Below are 19754 nucleotides of genomic sequence, written 5' to 3'. Positions count from 1 at the left end.
GTAACAATATAGAAATAAACTGCAATATTTTAATATCTTCCTAAATTCAATTATATTCTTCTTAAAGACAATATATCAAGATAAATGTAACAATATCTGTAATTCTACTCATCAAGAGCTGAATATATGCCCTAAGTGGAAGTGAAAGTGAAGTCGCTCAGTCGTGTCCGACTCTTAGCGACCCCATGGACTGCAGCCCACCAGGCTCCTCCGTCCATGGAATTCTCCAGGCAAGAACACTGGAGTGGGTTGCCATTTCCTTCTCCAATGCATGAAAGTGAAAAGTGAAAGTGAAGTCGCTCAGTTGTGTCCAACTCTTAGCGACCCCATGAACTGTAGCCTACCAGGCTCCTCCATCCATGGGATTTTCCAGGCAAGAATACTGGAGTGGGGTGCCACTAAGCTTTGCTAAATAATTTCCCACAATTTTCTATTAACTCCTTCTATATTCAAGTGTATTTTTATCACAGCCTATTCTTCTGTTCCAGACTCAAATTGAAGAAAGTAGGGAAAACCGCTAGACCATTCAGGTATGACCTAGATCAAATCCCTTATGATTATGCAGTGGAAGTGAGAAATAGATTTAAGGGACTAGATATGATAGATAGAGTGCCTGATGAACTATGGAATGAGGTCCGTGACATTGTACAGGAGACAGGGATCAAGACCATCCCCATGGAAAAGAAATGCAAAAAAGCAAAATGGCTGTCTGAGGAGGCCTTACAAATAGCTGTGAAAAGAAGAGAAGCGAAAAGCAAAGGAGAAAAGGAAAGATATAAGCATGTGAATGCAGAGTTCCAAAGAATAGCAAGAAGAGATAAGAAAGCCTTCTTCAGCGATCAATGCAAAGAAATAGAGGAAAACAACAGAATAGGAAAGACTAGAGATCTCTTCAAGAAAATTAGAGATACCAAGGGAACATTTCATGCAAAGATGGGCTCGATACAGGACAGAAATGGTATGGACCTAACAGAAGCAGAAGATATTAAGAAGAGGTGGCAAGAATACACAGAAGAACTGTACAAAAAAGATCTTCACGACCAAGATAATCACGATGGTGTGATCACTCATCTAGAGCCAGACATCCTGGAATGTGAAGTCAAGTGGGCCTTAGAAAGCATCACTATGAACAAAGCTAGTGGAGGTGATGGAAGTCCAGTTGAGCTGTTTCAAATCCTGAAAGATGATGCTGTGAAAGTGCTGCACTCAATATGCCAGCACATTTGGAAAACTCAGCAGTGGCCACAGGACTGGAAAAGGTCAGTGTTCATTCCAATCCCAAAGAAAGGCAATGCCAAAGAATGCTCAAACTACCACACAATTGCACTCATCTCACACGCTAGTAAAGTAATGCTCAAAATTCGCCAAGCCAGACTTCAGCAATATGTGAACCGTGCACTTCCTAATGTTCAAGCTGGTTTTAGAAAAGGCAGAGGAATCAGAGATCAAATTGCCAACATCCACTGGATCATGGAAAAAGCAAGAGAGTTCCAGAAAAACATCTATTTCTGCTGTATTGAATATGCCAAAGCCTTTGACTGTGTGGATCACAATAAACTGTGGAAAATTCTGAAAGAGATGGGAATACCAGACCACCTGACCTGCCTCTTGAGAAATCTGTATGCAGGTCAGGAAGCAACAGTTAAAACTGGACATGCAACAACAGACTGGCTCCAAATAGGAAAAGGAGTACGTCAAGGCTGTATATTGTCACCCTGCTTATTTAACTTCTATGCAGAGTACATCATGAGAAATGCTGGGATGGAAGAAACACAAGCTGGAATCAAGACTGCCGGGAGAAATATCAATAACCTCAGATATGCAGATGACACCACCCTTATGGCAGAAAGTGAAGAGGAACTAAAAGCCTCTTGATGAAAGTGAAAGTGGAGAGTGAAAAAGTTGGCTTAGAGCTCAACATTCAGAAAATGAAGATCATGGCATCTGGTCCCATCACTTCATGGGAAATAGATGGGGAAACAGTAGAAACAGTGTCAGACTTTATTTTGGGGGGCTCCAAAATCACTGCAGATGGTGACTGCAGCCATGAAATTAAAAGACGCTTACTCCTTGGAAGAAAAGTTATGACCAACCTAGATAGCATATTCAAAAGCAGAGACATTATTTTGCTGACTAAGGTCCATCTAGTCAAGGCTATGGTTTTCCAGTGGTCATGTTTGGATGTGAGAGTTGGACTGTGAAGAAGGCTGAGTGCTGAAGAATTGATGCTTTTGAACTGTGGTGTTGGAGAAGACTCTTGAGAGTCCCTTGGACTGCAAGGAGATCCAACCAGTCCATTCTGAAGGAGATCAGCCCTGGGATTACTTTGGAAGGACTGATGCTAAAGCTGAAACTCCAGTACTTTGGCCACCTCACGCAAAGAGTTGACTCATTGGAAAAGACTCTGATGCTGGGAGGGATTGGGGGCAGTAGGAGAAGGGGATGACAGAGGATGAGATGGCTGGATGGCATCACTGACTCGATGGACGTGAGTTTGAGTAAACTCCGGGAGTTGGTGATGGACAGGGAGGCCTGGCGTGCTGTGATTCATGGGGTCGCAAAGAGTCGGAGACGACTGGGCGACTGAACTGAACTGAACTGATTCTTCTGTAAAATGATTTCCCTTTTCCTACTGCTAATTCTCCACTTGTGCTCTGCTGTGATCCCATTCTCTTCACATACTTTAGAATTTTGATCCATAAGTTATATCCACTTTCTTATCTCCTTCTCCAAATAGTCATTTTATCTTTTAGCAGGGGGCAGAAGGGGAGATACGGTATGCTCACAGGGCAGCATGTGGGATGGAACCCAAGACCCCTGCAGCAGAAATATAGAGGAGTCTTAACCACTGGACCACCAGAGAAGGCCCAAATGGTTGCTTTTTATATTACAATTTTCCTGACTCCTCCTTCCATTCTTGGAAAAATTAAGCTCCCCTACCTTACTGTTTCTAAAGCATTTTGTTTATACTGCTATTATAAATGAGGAGACACACTAGGAGAAGCAGTTATGACAGAAGGAAAGAGTCCTAGCTTTTCCTCCAAAGGTGGCTCTACCACTTTCAAGTTGTGTGACCTTGGATATATTCCTTGACCTCTCTGAGCCTCTAATTCTTGATCTGTCAAGTAGGAAAAAATTAACCACCCATTCTACAAGATGAGAATGAATATAAAACACACATAACTGACTCTTAAAATACTGTTTTATAAATTGTATGGGATGGTCCAATTTTCTACTCAGATCAGCAGTTCACTATTTTTTTTTTTTTTAGGATTTTTGCAAAATTACAGGAAATCCAGATATTCCTCACTCACTGAAATCAATCCTTCTGATTAAAAACTCTATGGGGTCATACATTCTATCTCCAAATCTCCAGCACTTAGCCCAGAAACTTTCATACAGTAGATGCTTAATATATGCTTGTTACAGTAAGGAAAACTTATTGCCTATAGATATTAAGTTTTAAAAAGTATTGGAAATTACTGGATAGTAGAAATATTAAAATGGTACAAAATAAACTTTTTTCGACAGTAAACACTATTTTACAAAATCACATTGCTTAGGGTATTTTTCCAGCTATCTTCCAAGTACCATTTGATTAATTTACTGTCTAGAAAAACTATACCCACATTTATAAGCCCCTGTCTTCTGAGATGCTCAAGGATTTTTACAGACATTATCTCAACAATCCTCAGAATATCCCTGAGGAAAATGGAGATGGAAAGAAAAAAAGATGGAATATGAATCCATAATCCATATGAATTATAAATTCTACAAATTCCACTCAGCAAAAATTCCCCATGTAATTTTTCAGCTTATGTGCATTTTTACGCCACCATTTTCTTTCTGAATCCACCTAAGTCACCTATTTAGTCATTACATCTGAATATGCTGGCCTGGAACAAAAGCATTTTTATTATTTGCTTAAGAGAGCAAAATTTTCACAAAGTGTTACACACAGTAAGCAAAACATAGAACAGAAACAAAAAAAATGATGCCTCTAATCCCCTAACAGAAAACTAACTGTTCAGGCTACTGACCACAGGTTTACTTCAGATTGCAAAATATTTAGGAATTAGACACATTATTTTCTTTAAATTTTAATAATCAGAGACTAACAGACCAGTCACAATTTTAACAACTTTCTGCTCCCCGCTATTTGGTTCATTTGTTCTATGACTTTATAGTAGCCCTTGTTGAATGTCCACCCAAGAACCATTCTTCCCCTTTTCCTTTGCCATTGTACTAGATATTCTGGACCTTTCTGTACACATATTTTTGTCTCCCCCCGCCCCCCATATAACTATGACTCGAAAAAGAGTTGAAGGCTATTGATCCCTGTGATGTTCTAAGGATAACTGATATTCCTTAGTTCTCTCAAAATTCTGTTAGCTAGTAACCCATCAATATACTAGGTTTTTCTTAAGTGAGAACTATAAACAAGGAAGAAATAGGATTTTGTATTTTTTAATATTCTTTTCATTATCTGAGCTTTCTGGGGCTAATGCTGCCTTATTGGCTCAGCCCCAGGGGGTGAGTCACAATTGATCTTTGCCAATCCTGGCAATTCTGTTCCCTGTTGTCAGTCATTGGTCTAAATTGGACCTGTGGTCTAGAAGCGGCCAATAAATTGAAAGAAGTTGCTGGGGTTTCTTTCCTTCCTGATGAGAGGGTGGCAAGAGAAATAGGCTTTTTTGCCACTGACCAGCTTCTCTGTACTTAGGAAGTCGTCAGGTTGGACTTCATGCTTAAAGCTGTGCCACAGTATATTGAGACCATGAAGGGAAGACCAAGAGAACTTCAGTAACTCTGACTCTACACCCAGACACAGCAGAGTCTCTATTTTCAGGCCTCTTGTTATGTGAAATAAACGTTATTTTTGTTTGAGTCACCGAGAGCCAGATAGTCTGTCCCTTGAAGTTGACGGCAATCTAATTAATTCAGACAGACCAGTAATCAGGCAAGAAGAGAAACAGAGGTCATTTACTGAGTACTTACTACTACATGTAATTTCATTTAATCTTCAGAGCAGCCCAATGAAAGTTATCTTTTGGTTTGTTTTCTTATGACAAATTTGGCACATGGCACTAGTGGTAAAGAACCTGCTGCCAGTACAAGAGATGTAAGAGACATGGGTTTGATCCCTGGGTTGGGAAGACCCCCTGGAGAAGGAAATGGCAACGCACTCCAGTATTTTTGCCTGGAGAATCCCCTGATAGAGGAGACTGGCAGGCTACAGTCCACAGGGTTGCACAGAGTCAGACACAACAGAAGCAACTTAGCATGCACGCAAAGCTTAATAAAGTTATATAGTTAATAGTAATAAAGCTGAAGTTCAAATCCAGACCTGACACAAAACCTTACATTACTTTAAAAAATACAAAATCCTATTTCCTCCTTGTTTATAGTTCTTGCTTAAAGAAATATTAGTATATTGATGTGTCACTAGCTAACAAAATTTTGGGAGAACTAAGGAATATCAATTATCCTTATTACATTGTCACAAGGATCAACAGCTTTCAAGTCTTTTGAGTCAAAGTTATATGGGGGGAAAAGACAAAAATATGTGTACAGAAAGTTCCAGCATGTCTAGTACAATGGCAAAAATTCTATAGTAAAAACTGGGATGGATTCTAAGTATAATTACTCAAGAATTAAAAAATATAGTCAATTATAAACATTTCTTAAATTTCTTAAAATCTTATTCAGAAGAATAATTTCCTCGTTTCAAGCTATTCCATTAAGCAAGTATCAATATAGAAATCAAAGTTACCACTTCTGCAGTTTTCATCTCTTTATGAAAACTGATTCGGCGTAAATCTTCACAACAACAAGAAAATTATATAAACACTAAGAATCAGCGAGGCCATTTTTCATTTGGAAATTTACTAGAACTGTATATTCCAAAGCTATTTGTAATCTCATCTCAGCCTTAAGCATGCTCCCTATATTACCTTTATTAAGTTTTAATTGAGCGTTGTAAAATGCACGTGCCAGATTCCTGACACACACAACTTACCTTCCCACATGCTCTGCAATGATGCCTCCTTTTGGTGAATGTAAACCTGGCTTCACATTTCATGCAGTTTGGAGCCTGAGAATCTGGTACCCACACTGGAGCCACTTCACCCAGAGTGGTAAATGGCTTTCTAGCAGAAATTCCAAACTGACCAGCTCTGAGATCATTATCTGGGCTTTCTGGAGCTAATGCAAGGCACGGTCTACTGGATATCCCAGATTCATAACTTTCTAAATGGTCCCCATTTGTATCAGCAATAGAGATGTTTCCCGAAGACGCATTGCACACATTGGTTGCTGAATTTTCCCCTAATTTTGCTTTCCCAAGAACATCATTTTTGTTTTTAGTGGTATTTCCACTGTTCGCAGGAAGGTCATTTTGTAAATGGTCTGATAATGGCTTTGGAATTTGAAGTTTAAGATTAGAAGGTTGCTTGGGTCTTGCACCACCAAAAGGAACACTGATAGATTGCAGGTTTGCTACTATCTTGGGGGAAGATTGCCCAAGCACTGATGGAACCTGGCTACAGAAATTGTGTAAATAGTTTTTCTTCGTTAGGTCACCAGTGCTGTTTAAAAGTAGTCCACTCCCTTCTGTGGCTTCATTTCCTCTCTGTTCATAAATATTTGAGTAGCATTCCGACTTGCTCTCCTCTATTTCCTTTTCTTCTGTTACTGAATCTTCTTTGGAGGGTAAAGTCTTTGGAACAAAACAAACAACTGGGCTCTGCATTCCATAGGAATCACAACAATTAGATAGTGAATTTGCTGCTGGTGTATCTATAACAGTGGAGAAATCACATCCTTCACTTTCATTCATGCAAGTTCCTTTTAAATCTAGACCTGCTTCTGCCGTTCTATCACACGCTCCACTATCATCACAGGTGTCTTCAGGCTGATTCATCTGCAGGAACTTCTCATTTTCTTTTTTTACTTGGCTCTCATTCATCTTGTTTGGTTTAGTCAACTTCCAGTTAGTCATCTCCTGAGATTCAGAGAAATGCTCTGTCATATTAACAAGTTCTTTAGTGCCAAGAATTTCTTCATGTTTACAGCCTTCCTTGTCATCAGCTTTAACCTCACTGGGCACAAGACAATCTGAAACCTGTTCAGAGTTATCATCCCTGCCAGACCCATTAGGCATGTCAGTTTTGAGAAGTAAAGGTGAAGCAGACTGGGTGGATTCTTCAGTTGTCCTCTCCTCTGCTGGCTCTTTTTTCATCAAAATCTCCTCACTCAAGTGAGAAAAGGAGTTTGGACTCCCCAGGTCTGTCCTAGGAGAGCTGGTTTTGCCAGTGAGAATCTCATCTGGGGTAGCGTCCTCTTGCTTTACAGCAGGACCTTCCTCTGTTCGCTGGGATGAGATTACTGAATCTAGTGTTAAGCTTGTAATCACAGACATGGAGGGGTCTCTGTCTATATTTTCATCATCCTGTAACTGTGAAGGGGAACAAACACTGGCTAGATTATCAGAAGTAGTACATATATACTTATCAGAATCCCCCTCTGGATTTGGTCTATTCAACGGATCCATTTGTTTCTCTGAGTTCATATCTTTTTCAGTGGACCCATTTATACTAAAACTAAACTGATCAGTTTGTCTGTTTTCATTATCCAGTGAACAGCTAAAAGCATTCTTGAGGGACTGACTATTATAATTATTACAATCCTGCAAATCGCTTTGTAATGTCCTTTTATCACAGTTATGCATGACAGCTACAACAAGAACGTTCTTCTCATCTGGCAGACAAGCTAGGTTTCCACATTTCTTCTCTCCCACTTCGACAGTACTGCATTGATCATCTCGATTACAGTTCCTCTTAATTAACTGGTCTTCTGTAACCGCATTTTCATCAATCCACATTGTGTTGATCTCTGGATTCAGACTACAGTCTTGTCCATTAGCACAGTGGTCCTCTCCCTCTGTGTTAGGAGGAGCTGAATGAGCCAGAGAGAAGACTTTCAGTTGTGGCTGTGACTCAGAAACTGTAGGTTCATTCACACTGGTCAGTGCAGAGTTACATGACAGCTGACGAGAAGGAGGATCTAGAATCTTACTCCACTTTGTATCCAATAAAATAGGAGAAACGGTTTCATCTGAAAAAATAAATAATTACAATAAGTTTGTTGGTAACACTGATAAGGCTAGGACTAAGTTACTGAAATACACTTGCAAATGTTCTCTGAAAGTAAAATCTACCTAGGATATGTGAAAACAGAATATTCCTAGGATATGAAGTTTCTGATTTTTAGCTATGGATAAGAGAAAACATTTAAGACAGTTCCCTGAATTATATATCACCAAATGGTAATATCTCAGAACATTTCAAACAACAAAAGAATTCTACCTCGATCTAGTTAACATAATTAGTGACTGGCAGGCTGTCCTTTGAGCTGAGCAAGGGAGTGCAGTAATCGGGTAGGCCTTGGATAGGCTAAGCACAGTATGGGGTAGGAGCTAATCTAAAGTGAAAAACAAATTAGAACAGTGATGAGGATATAGTAATTGAGTGGAAAGGAAACAAAGGAATTTTCTGTGGAGACAGAAAGTTCTATAATTTACATCATGACTAAGATGTGGGTTATATGGATATATCTCTTGGCCAAAACTGTACATTTAAGATCTATACAATTAATGTATAAATTTCACCTTTAAAAATCTGTAAAAAAAAAAAAAAAAAACACACCAACAATGAAGCAGGGAGTAAGGAATAAATGAAGATATATAAATGAAAAATAGCAGCATGTCACTCACTACTGAAGCTGTGTAATAAGTACACAGGAATTTATTATACTACTCTATTTACTTTTGTATATATTTGACATTTGTCTGCAATAAGTTTAAAAGTTTCCTACAGTATGTGAAATTCTGCTTATAACCATGTTACAATATTATTTCTTAGGTTCATAATTATACTGAGGAAATTGGCAGAAATTCTGCATTTGCCATATTAAATCAATGGTTTTATACTCTATCAATAATCAAAATTTCATTTAATGTTTATTTTTTAATAGATCATAACTATGATGGCTACTTTCCCAAGTTATAGTGCTATGTGTATGTCTAATTAGAGAAGTAAGAAACAAAGCACTTTGCAATTATTGCCTTTCCTGCTTTCTTCCTAGAGTAAATCTGATAATCACAGCCCTGAAATTACAGATACAATCTGCTCTCAGGGAAGTCCCTTCCTCTAGTAGCAACATTAACTTTTAAGGTTTCCTTAGTACTTTGTTCATATCTCTATCAAAGCATTTATTACACTGAAATACAATGATTTACCTGACATTTTCAGGCAGAAACCATTTCTTCCCATCAGTGTTAGTCCTAGCTCTGCAGAGCACTTGATATGTAATAGGTACACAATAAAAACATTCTGATAAATATGCAGTAGATACACAATAAAAACATGCTAAGTGATACCACAGTAAAAGCATTGAGGTTGAGGCATATGAGATTAAATGATAGCTCTGGCCTCCGAAAAGTACATAATCTAGCTGGAAAAATAAGAAATAGATACAGCAAACATGAATATCTAACTAGTAGTATATGACAGATTAAGTATTTGAAAACTACTATGTAGTAGTAGAAAATAAATTTAGTATAAAGATATTTCACAGGCTGATGCAGCAAACTTGAATTCATGGAAGCAGGAGGATATGTGCTGGGCTTCAAAGACAATTTTACATAAACTTGGAAACAGGACATATATAAAAGAGAAAAAAGGAAAAGTACAGCCCCAAGCACAAGAATCTGAAAGAGCAATTAAGTAAATCAGCTTGAGGTGAAAAAAGAATTAGTTTAAGAATGTAGTGAAAAGAAGCTAGAAAGGTCAGATTGCAAAAGCCATTAAAAAAATTCAGATTGCATGGAGAATGGGATTAATATACTCTGACTGTTAAATGTTAAATCCTGAGTTCTCCAAATTTGGGCTAGCAGAGACGTGAGATCTGGTAACATGTACTTCCTTTAAGAGATTAAGAGATGGCAAGAATACACAGAAGAACTATACAAAAAAGATCATAATGATCAGAATAATCATGATGGTGGGGGTCACTCATCAAGAGCCAGACATCCTGGAGTGTGAAGTCAAATGGGTCTTAGGAAGTATAACTATGAGCAAAGCTAGTGAGGTGATGGAATTCAACAGAGCTATTTAAAATCCTAAAAGATGATGCTATGAAACTGCTGCACTCAATATGTCAGCAAACTGCTTGGAAAACTCAGCAGAGGCCACAGGACTGGAAAAGGTCAGTTTTCATTCCAATCCCAAAGAATAGCAATTCCAAAGAATGTTCAAACTACCGTACAATTGCACTCATTTCACATACTAGAAATAGAAAGGTAATGCTCAAAATCCTTTAAGGTAGGCTTCAGCAGTACGTGAATCAAGAAATTCCAGATGCACAGCTGTACCAGAGTTCAAATTGCCAACATCCACTGGATCACAGAGAAAGCAAGGGAGTTCCAAAGAAACATCTACTTCTGCTTCATTGACTACACTAAAGTCTTTGATTGTGTGGATTACAACAAACTGTAGAAAATTCTTAAAGAGATGGGAATACCAGACCACCTTACCTGCTTCCTGAGATATCTGGATGCGGGTCAAGAAGCAGCAGTTAATTCAGATACAAAACAATGGACTGGCTCAAAATCGGGAAAGGAGTACACTGTACAAGTCTGTATGTTGTCAAGTCTGTGCATTGTCACCCTGCTTATTTAACGTCTGTGCAGAGCACATCATGCAAAATGCCAGGCTGAATGAATCACAAGCTGGAATCAAGATTCCCAGGAGAAATATCAATAACCTCAGATATGCAGATGATATCACTCTAATGACAAGAAAGTTAAGAGGAACTAAAGAGCCTCTTGATAAGGGTGAAAGAGAAGAGTGAAAAAGCTGGCTTAAAACTCAACATTCAAAAAACTAAGATCATGGCATCCAGTCCCATCATTTTATGGCAAATAGATGGGGGGAAAAATAGAAACAGGGGCAGATTTTATTTTCTTGGGTTCTAAAATCACTGCAGCCATGGTGCAGTGCAGCCACAAAAAGACACTTGTTCCTTGGGAGAAAAGCTATGACAAACCTAGACAGTGTTTAAAACCTAAAAAGCAGAGATATAACTTTGCCGACAAAGGTACAGATAGTCAGAGCTATGGTTTTTCCAGTAGTCATGTATGGATGTGAAAGTTGGACCATAAAGAAGGCTGATCACTGAAGAATTGATGCTGGAGAAGACTCTTGAAATTGTGATGCTGGAGAAGACTCTTGAAAGTCCCTTGGACAGCAAGGAGATAAATAAAACCAGTCAATCCTAAAGGAAATCAACCTTGAATATTCACTGACACCAAAGCTGAAGCTCCAATACTTCGGCTACCTCATGCAAAGAGCCAACTCACTGGAAACTCCCAGAGCCAACTCCCACCCTGATGCTGGGAAAGACTGAGGGCAAGCGGAGAATGGGGTGACAGAGGATGAGATGGTTGGATGGCATTACCAACATCATGGACATGAATTTGAGGAAACGCTGGGAAGACAGTGAAGCCTGGCATGCTACAGTCCATGGGGTCACAGAGTCGGACACGACTGAATGACTAAACAACGACAACTGAGATTTTTTAAAAACAGTTCAAAACAGGACATCCCTAGTGGTACAGTAGATGGGAGTCTGCTTGCCAATGCGGGGAGCATGAATTCAGTTCCTCACATACACAGAGCCTGTGCTCCTCAACAAGAAAGCCACTGCAGTGAAGAGCAGCCTCTGTTTGCCGCAACTAAAGAAAGCCCACACACAGCAATGAAGACACAGAGCAACCAAAAAGTTAAAAAAAAGAAAAATTCGAAACAAATGATCAGCAGAGTTGCAAAAAATCTGGCTTCTGAAATCATTCTCCTTTAAAAGGAGCTATTTTTGGTAAGCAAACACTATATTTCAATGAGAGTGACAATTTTTACTGACTCAACAGGAATATTTTGCAAATCAACTATATAGAAAATATTCTACTAGAACCTACAGAAGTTGCAAAGAGACTGAGGTAAAGAACTATACTTTTATTAATGAGAGTCAGCGGTATTCTAGAGACAGTATTCACATGATTATGTGTAATATTTGTGTGGATGACAAAAAACTGCGATACAAGTAGGGAAGAAACCAGAGAAGAGAGTGAGAAGATACTTGTATAAATGATCCAAACTGAAAGGACAATACACTTTCACTTGATATTTATAAAGCCCAACTACATACATCTAATAAAATCCCAAAATAATAGGTTTTAAATTTACATGAATCAGGAATTAGCCTAGGGTTATGGGTTAGCTTAGTATCTGGCACATAGTTAGGGCTAAAAAAGTGTTAGTTCTTCCTCCTAGTATTAATATATAGTACTATCATCAATAAGGCATTGGACCCAACTTTCTGTGCTTTAGTACTGCATCCTCTTATAATCCCACATTTTCTATATCATAAATACATTCAAATAGTGTCACCAAACTAAATTCTCACCTTCGTTTTGTTCAAATTCATCTAACACCTTGTCCAGGTTGTAAGCTTCTGCTTGGAAGTAATTCTCCATCGGTGAGAAAACACCACTCAAGAGACTTATTTAAATCTAGAAAAAAGATCAAATTTTATTATACTCCCAATTATTAAAATATAATTTATAGATATTACAACTGATAAAACAGAAATACAAAGGAGCATAACAGACTACTATGAATAAGTATATTCTAATAAATTGGACAACTCAGAATAAATGAATACAGTCCTAGTCACATACATCCTACCAACACTAAATCATAAAAAATAGAAAATATGAAGAACAAACCGATTACTAATAAAAGTGACTGATAACATCACTATTTAAAAACCCCCCCATAATATACTCTGTGGTGCCAAACTATACTACAAAGCTACAGTAATTATAACAGCACAGTAGTCACACAAAAACAGACACATAGATCAATGGAACAGGACACAGAACTCAGAAAAAACCCACACTTGTACGGACAGTTAACCTATAACAAAGGGAATAGGGCAAAGACAGCTCTTCAATAAATGGTGTTGGGAAAACTGGACAGCTACATCCAAAAGAATCAAACTGGACTACTTTCTCATACCATATACAAAAATAAACTCAAAATAGATAAAAATACTTGAATATAAGACCTGAAACCATAAAACTAAAAGAAAACATAGGTAATATACTCTTTGACATCAGCCTTAACAATATTCCTTTGGCTATGGCTCTTTAGCCAAGAGAAACGAAAGTGAAAATAAACAAATGGAGCTACATCAAACTAAAAAGACTTTGCCCAGCAAAAGAAACTATCAACAAAACAAAAAGGCTGCCTATTGGATGGGAAAGGATCTTGCAAATGATATGTCCACCAAGGGGTAAATATCCAAAATATACAAAGAACTCATATAACTCAACATCAAAAAAATAAACAACCACATTTAAAAGTAGGCAGAGGATCTGAAAAGATATTTTTCCAAAGAAGACATAAGATGGCCAACAGGTACATGAAAAAATGCTCAACATCACCAATCATCAGGGAAATGCAAATCAAAACCACAAAGATATCATCACACCTGTCAGAATGGCTGTCATCAAAAAAGAAAACAAATAATAAGTGTTGGTGAGAATGTGGAGAAGAGAGAATCCTTGTGTACTACTGGTGGAAATGCAAACTGATACAGACACTACAGAAAGTATGGAAGCTCCTTAAGGAATTAAAAGTATAACCACCATATAATCCAGTAATTTCATTGCTGGGTATACATCCAAAGAAAATAAAATTGCTAGCTGGAAGAGAGTCTGTACCTCTATGTTCACTGCAGCATTAGTTACAATAGCTAAGCCACAGAAACAATCAGATCAACATATTTACAATGCATCTACTGTATGTGGGGTACAGGGATCAACTGAAGTCTCAGATACGAGCCCTAACATCAAGAATCTTATCATTTACTTAATGATAAACAATGCTAAATGAGAAAATTTAAATAGTAATCAAAATGATTTTCATAACAACACAGCTCAAGAAACTAAATGATTAATCTGTCAAAATTAACAAGTGAGTATTACAGAGTAAGTACTATAAAAGTTCAAGAAATGGATCAGCTCATCAGTTTGGATGGTCAAGGAAGGCATTATTTATGGATCTGAGCTGGGTCTGGAAGGATGGATGAAATTGTAATAGTCTTCTACATGGGAAGATGCACAAGTGAAATTTCAAACAGGGGGAGACATACTAGGAATGGGCAATTATTGAGGAATCAGTTTAATTGGAACAAGGATTTATTTACATGGGTGACAGCAGGACGCAGCTGTAGTGACAGGCATTATATTATGGAAGCCCTGGAATGTAAATTTGAGAAAGGTATTGTTTATACTTTAAACAATAGTAAGAATTACAGCATAATGGACAAGAACATAAACTCTAGGACTAGACCGTCCAACTTCTAACCTAGTTTCTAATTCACTTGCTAACTACTTGACCTTAGGGAAGTTACTCAATTTGTGCCTGTGTGCATGCTCAGTTGTTCATTCAGTTGTGTCCGACTCTTTTTGATCCCATAGACTGTAGCCCACCAGCCTCCACTATCCATGGAATTTCCAAGGCAAGAATACTGGGGTGGGTTGCCATTTCCTTCTCCAGGGGATCTGTCCACCCCAAGTATTGAAACCACATCTCCTGCGTCTCCTGCAGTGGCAGGCCAAATCTTTACCACTGAGCCACCTGAAAAGTCCAGTACTCAAATTACCTGTGACTTAACTTTTATCTGCAAAACTGAGTAATAACAGTACATACCTAAAGAGTAAATAAATTAACACAGATAACACACTTAAAATACTGTCTCCCACATGATAAATGCTTCATCAGTAATTAAGTTTTTAAGTTGATCCTTGGAGTTGATACTTTTATTATAAAATAAATAATCTAGCAACAGTGATTACACAGGCTAATTTTACAGTCCTATCCTCCCTTCCACTAATATTTACTGAGCACCTATTATGTGCAGACACTATACTTTGTGCTGGAACACTACTTGATATACATTTCTTCAATGTCTCATGCTCCTTTTCTCTCTGAGACCTTTTATCTGTCTCCAATATACACACTCCTTGCCAAAATAGTGGGCCAAAAAGTTTTTTCAGTTTTTTCCCTAAGATGGCTCTAGCAGCACTTAGTTGTCTTTAACTTCATTTAAAACAATTTTGTTAAACTGTATTGTGACAGCTGACATATCAGAGTGTACCTTAAAAAAACTGTCCCAGGTGCCTTTTACAGTCTTCTGGGGAATTAAAATTTTTTCCATTAAGAAAGTTTTGTAAAGATCGAAATAAATAGAAATTCAAAGGTGCAATGTCTGGTGAATATGGCAGGTGAATCAGAACTTCCCAGCCAAACTGTAACAGTTTTTGCCTTGTTGTTCAGTTGCTCAGTCGTGTCCAACCCTTTGTGACCCCATGGACTGCAGCATGCCAGGCTTCCCTGTCCTTCACCATCTCCCAGAGCCTGCTCAAACTCCTGCCCATTGAGTTGGTGATGCCATCCAACCATCTTGTCCTCTGTTGTCCCCTTCTCCTCTTGCCTTCAACCTTTCCCAGCATCAGGTTCTTTTCTAATGAGTTGCTCTTCACATCAGGTGGCCAAAGTATTGGAGCTTTAGCTTCAGCATCAGTCCTTCCAGTGAATATTCAGGATTGATCTCCTTTAGGATTGATTGGTTTGATCCCCTTGCAGTCCAAGGGACTTTCAAGAGTCTTCTCCAACACCACACTTCAAAAGCATCAATTCTTCAGCATTCAGCCTTCTTTATGGTTCAACTCTCACATCCATGACTACTGGAAAAACTATGACTCTGACTATATGGACCTTTGTTGGCAAAGTGAAGTCTCTGCTTTTTAATAAAGGTTTGTCATTGCTTTTCTCCCAAGGAACAAGTGTCCTTGCTCCTAATTTTTGCCTAGTCATCAAAGAAACATTCACTCTTATGTTGTCCTGATGGAAGATTAAGGGTGAATATGTTACTCAATAAATTTCCTGGTGAAAATGTAAAATGTGTCTTCTAGTTTTACTTAAAACCTGAAGGAATTTTTTGGCCAACTCTACATCTTTAGTTCTTAGCTCAAATACTAGTTTCACAAGAAGTCTTCCCTGAATCCCTAGAAAAGGTGATCTCTCTTTATAATCTCTCAAAGCACCCTTACCTTTCCCTTTATAATAATTATCACAGTCTTATTATAAATATATATTGGTGTGACTGTTTGATTAATGTCAGTCTCTCCCACCACAACATAGACACCACAAGGCACCCACTAAACTGCAGTCAAATGCTCCATCCCTGAGCTATAATCCCAAGACACCTACTAGACAGTGGTCACCATGTGACTGTCACAGAACCTAATGTGGCACCTATTTCACAAACACCTGTGAAATAAATAAACAGTATAAACAGCCATTCAAGAAACTGTATTGAACTCCAATTGTAACTACTGATTCAGGCAAGCATCAAAAATGGATGCCTAAAACCTTTAGGTAAACAGTGGGGAAGAAAATTTTCACAATGCTTCAAAATATCATTCTATAGATGATTTATTAGTCCCAAGGGAGAAAATGGACATTTACAGTGAAAAGATATAGTAATCACTCCCTTAACCAAATGAACAAGTTTAGCATCACCAACAGTTTAACAAGCTGACAATATGCATCTGATGTGACACGATAAATTTAAAACATTTACCTACAAGGTATTCTTTCTCAAATTGTTTAATATGAATTGAATCCTGAAAAACTAGACAAAAAAACAAACTAGACAAATGTAGACTGTGAGGCATTCTAAGACAACTGTCCTGAATTCTTCAAAACACTCAGTGTATTCAATTCTGAGTTGAGACAGACTAAAGAAATGAAATAACCAAATGTTATGCATGAATACTAACTGGATCAAGGAAATATACATATAAAATACACAGCAAAAAAATGACATTTAAGGGATAATCAGGGGAATTTGGACTATACATTAGTGATACAATGAATAAATAATCATTTCCTAGATGTTGAAAGTAGTTAAATTTTGTAGGAGACTATCTTTCCTCTTAAGAGACACCTACTGTATCTATTTGGGGAAGAAGTGTTATGTTATTTGCAACTAACTTTCAAATAATTCAGGAAAAAAAATATGTGAATGTCAGTGTGAGTGAGTGGCACCGGTCAGGGGGAGAGGAGAAAAGTGCTCAAGAAAGAGGCAAAACAGTAGAAACTGATGAACCTGGTGATGGATATTTCTGTACTATTCTTTCACCATATATTCTTCATTATACTATTCTTTCAACTTTTCTACAGGCTCGAAATTTTTCAAAAGAAAAGGAAAAAAAATTGTACTGAGCTTGTGGTGGAAAACATTTCTTTCTACTTTGAATACAGAAACTCTAGATAAAACACATTATTTTTAAAGAGTTTATACAGTGAAATTCAAAACCAAGAAAGAGAAATATGCCATTAACAAACAAGAGATCAAGCCACAGCAATGAGTGAGAACTGAAGGGTGGCAGTCACAGAGGTTACAACACTAGGCAGCAACCTTCAGACCCAGGATTTGAAAACTAGAAAGTAGAATGGGAACCACTGGCTGTAAACTTCTAGAAGTTTCTGCATTACAGAGGGCCAGACTGGGCTCTCTGCATAAAGCTAGGAGCTGAAGGAAAAACTGCCCCAAGTGGCCCCAAGACTCAGCAGTGGTGCCCGATGGAAAAAAGTGCCAATAAAATCAACCTTCAGAAATTAGAATTCGTAGCCTGCCCCTACCTCAGGATTGGTAATGATACTAAGTTTTCCCATTCATGAACATAACATGGTTTATCTCTATCCTTGCTCAGCTCTTTTCCTCCTGTGATTTGTAATTATGTTTTTAATTTTAAGAAGTCATTAAATATGTGACAGTGTAGAGAGGAGAGTTCACATGACTATAAAGGAGAAGCACAAGGGAGATACCTGTGGTGACAGAATCGTGCTATATCTTAAACTGCAATGGTGGTTACACAAACCTGCCTGTGATAAATGGGACAGAACTATATACACTCATGAATATGCACACAGCAGCATTATTCATAAAGGCAAAAGCGTAGAAACAACCAAGATATCTCTCAACTGATGAATGGACAAATAAAATACTAACTTCCTGGATTTTATCTTTTCTCTAGTTGCATACGATGTAACAAATGGAAAAAACTGTAAATGAAGGATACACAAAAACTATACTGTTTTTGCAATGTCCTGTGAATTTATAGTTACTTTAAAATAAAAGGTTTAAAAAATAAAAATAAAGGGGGAAAATTATTAACAGTTCAATAAATAAGGAGCAGATGAAGAGGGCATCTGTGTATGGGGGGGAGTCAGAGCCCAAGTGTGGCAAGCAGACGTCCTTACGTGGGGGTGGCCCAGCATAACAAGTCACAGCCCCAAGAAGGAAGGAAACTGCAGCACAGCCCAGCGTGGGTTGTTAAGGGTCCCCGAGAGGTGAGGAAGGTGTCCACTTGAAGGGGACGGTCTGGCAGAGAGACAGCACAGTGGGTAAGATGGCTTCGCAGGCAGGAAGGGTGAGGAGGAGATCTAAGAGGGCAGTGCAGGCGGGCAGGTCACAGCCTAAGCAGGACTAGAAGGACCAAAGGGAGAAGCCAGTGATAGGGCACAGACTACATGCAGAGGGATGAGTCAGATAAGCAAGGACATAAAGGGTAATAGGAAGAAGGTTTCTCACTGGTGGAGAAGGCATTAACACAGGGGAAAACTGAGAACAGGAAAGACCACCACAAAGTAAATGCGGAAAAAGAGAAAAATACAAAGAACCCTGCAGTGTTGGTCTGGAATACGAGTTGTCAGTTTGAGCTCATGGGTTTCGATAAGCATACTTATAGTAGTAAGTAAACACAGTTTTGGTATTCAATAAACATATTTCTGGCAATAAACACAGATCTAAGTGTGTGTGTGTACACATATATTCAAAGAACTTGGAGCAGCAATTCCAACCTCCACTCCATGTAGCAATGAGCATACCTAGCACCAGATTTGATTTATAAATATTGTTATTCACTAAAAGCAGCTAGAGCTCCATGGAAAAATGCCTGATTCTAAAGCTGAAGTAGAAAAAATATAAGAACTTTGATGAGGATGGAGAGAAACATGAACCCTCACACATAGCAGGGAAGAAAGTAAAATGGTGTGGCAACTTTGGAAACCAGTTTGGCAGTTCCTCAAAAAGTTAAAAGGAATTAACCACAAGGCATAGCTATTCCACTCCTAGGCTTATTCCCAAGAGAAGAGAAAACATCAGTTCAGTTCAGTCGCTCAGTCATGTCCAAGTCTTTGTGACCCCACGAATTGCAGCACGCCAGACCTCCCTGTCCATCACCAACTCCCGGAGTTCACCCAAACTCATGTCCATCAAGTCGGTGATGCCATCCAACCATCTCATCCTCTGTCATCCCCTTCTCCTCCTGCCCCCAATCTCTCCCAGCATCAGGGTCTTTTCCAGTGAGTCAACTCTTTGCATGAGCTGGCCAGAGTACTGGAGCTTCAGGTTTAGCATCAGTCCTTCCAATGAACACCCAGGACTGATCTCCTTTAGAAGGGACTGGTTGGATCTCCTTGCAGTCCAAGGGACTCTCAAGAGTCTTCTCCAACACCACAGTTCAAAAGCATCAATTCTTCGGTGCTCAGCTTTCTTCA

At 38.5% G+C, this 19754-nt stretch overlaps 1 protein-coding gene across 3 annotated transcripts in view; it reads right to left on the bottom strand.

The window, feature by feature from the left end:
* The window catches only part of ZFYVE9 (zinc finger FYVE-type containing 9), a 155637-nt gene that overhangs the window by 96734 nt on the left and 39149 nt on the right, over positions 1 to 19754 (bottom strand). For all 3 annotated transcript variants that reach the window (XM_042248141.2, XM_042248145.2, XM_042248146.2), the window contains exons 3-4: positions 12523 to 12628; positions 6020 to 8115 (exon numbers count right to left, since the gene is read on the bottom strand). In XM_042248141.2, the coding sequence (XP_042104075.1) occupies positions 6020 to 8115; positions 12523 to 12592 (2166 nt within the window). In that variant the 5' untranslated portion in view covers positions 12593 to 12628. The remainder of the gene's footprint in view (positions 1 to 6019; positions 8116 to 12522; positions 12629 to 19754) is intronic.

The sequence above is a fragment of the Ovis aries genome, chromosome 1 (genome assembly GCF_016772045.2).
Source record: "Ovis aries strain OAR_USU_Benz2616 breed Rambouillet chromosome 1, ARS-UI_Ramb_v3.0, whole genome shotgun sequence".
Lineage (NCBI taxonomy): Eukaryota > Metazoa > Chordata > Mammalia > Artiodactyla > Bovidae > Ovis > Ovis aries.
The sequence above is the reverse complement of the archived record's forward strand: the minus strand, read 5'-3'. Positions and strand labels throughout refer to the sequence as shown.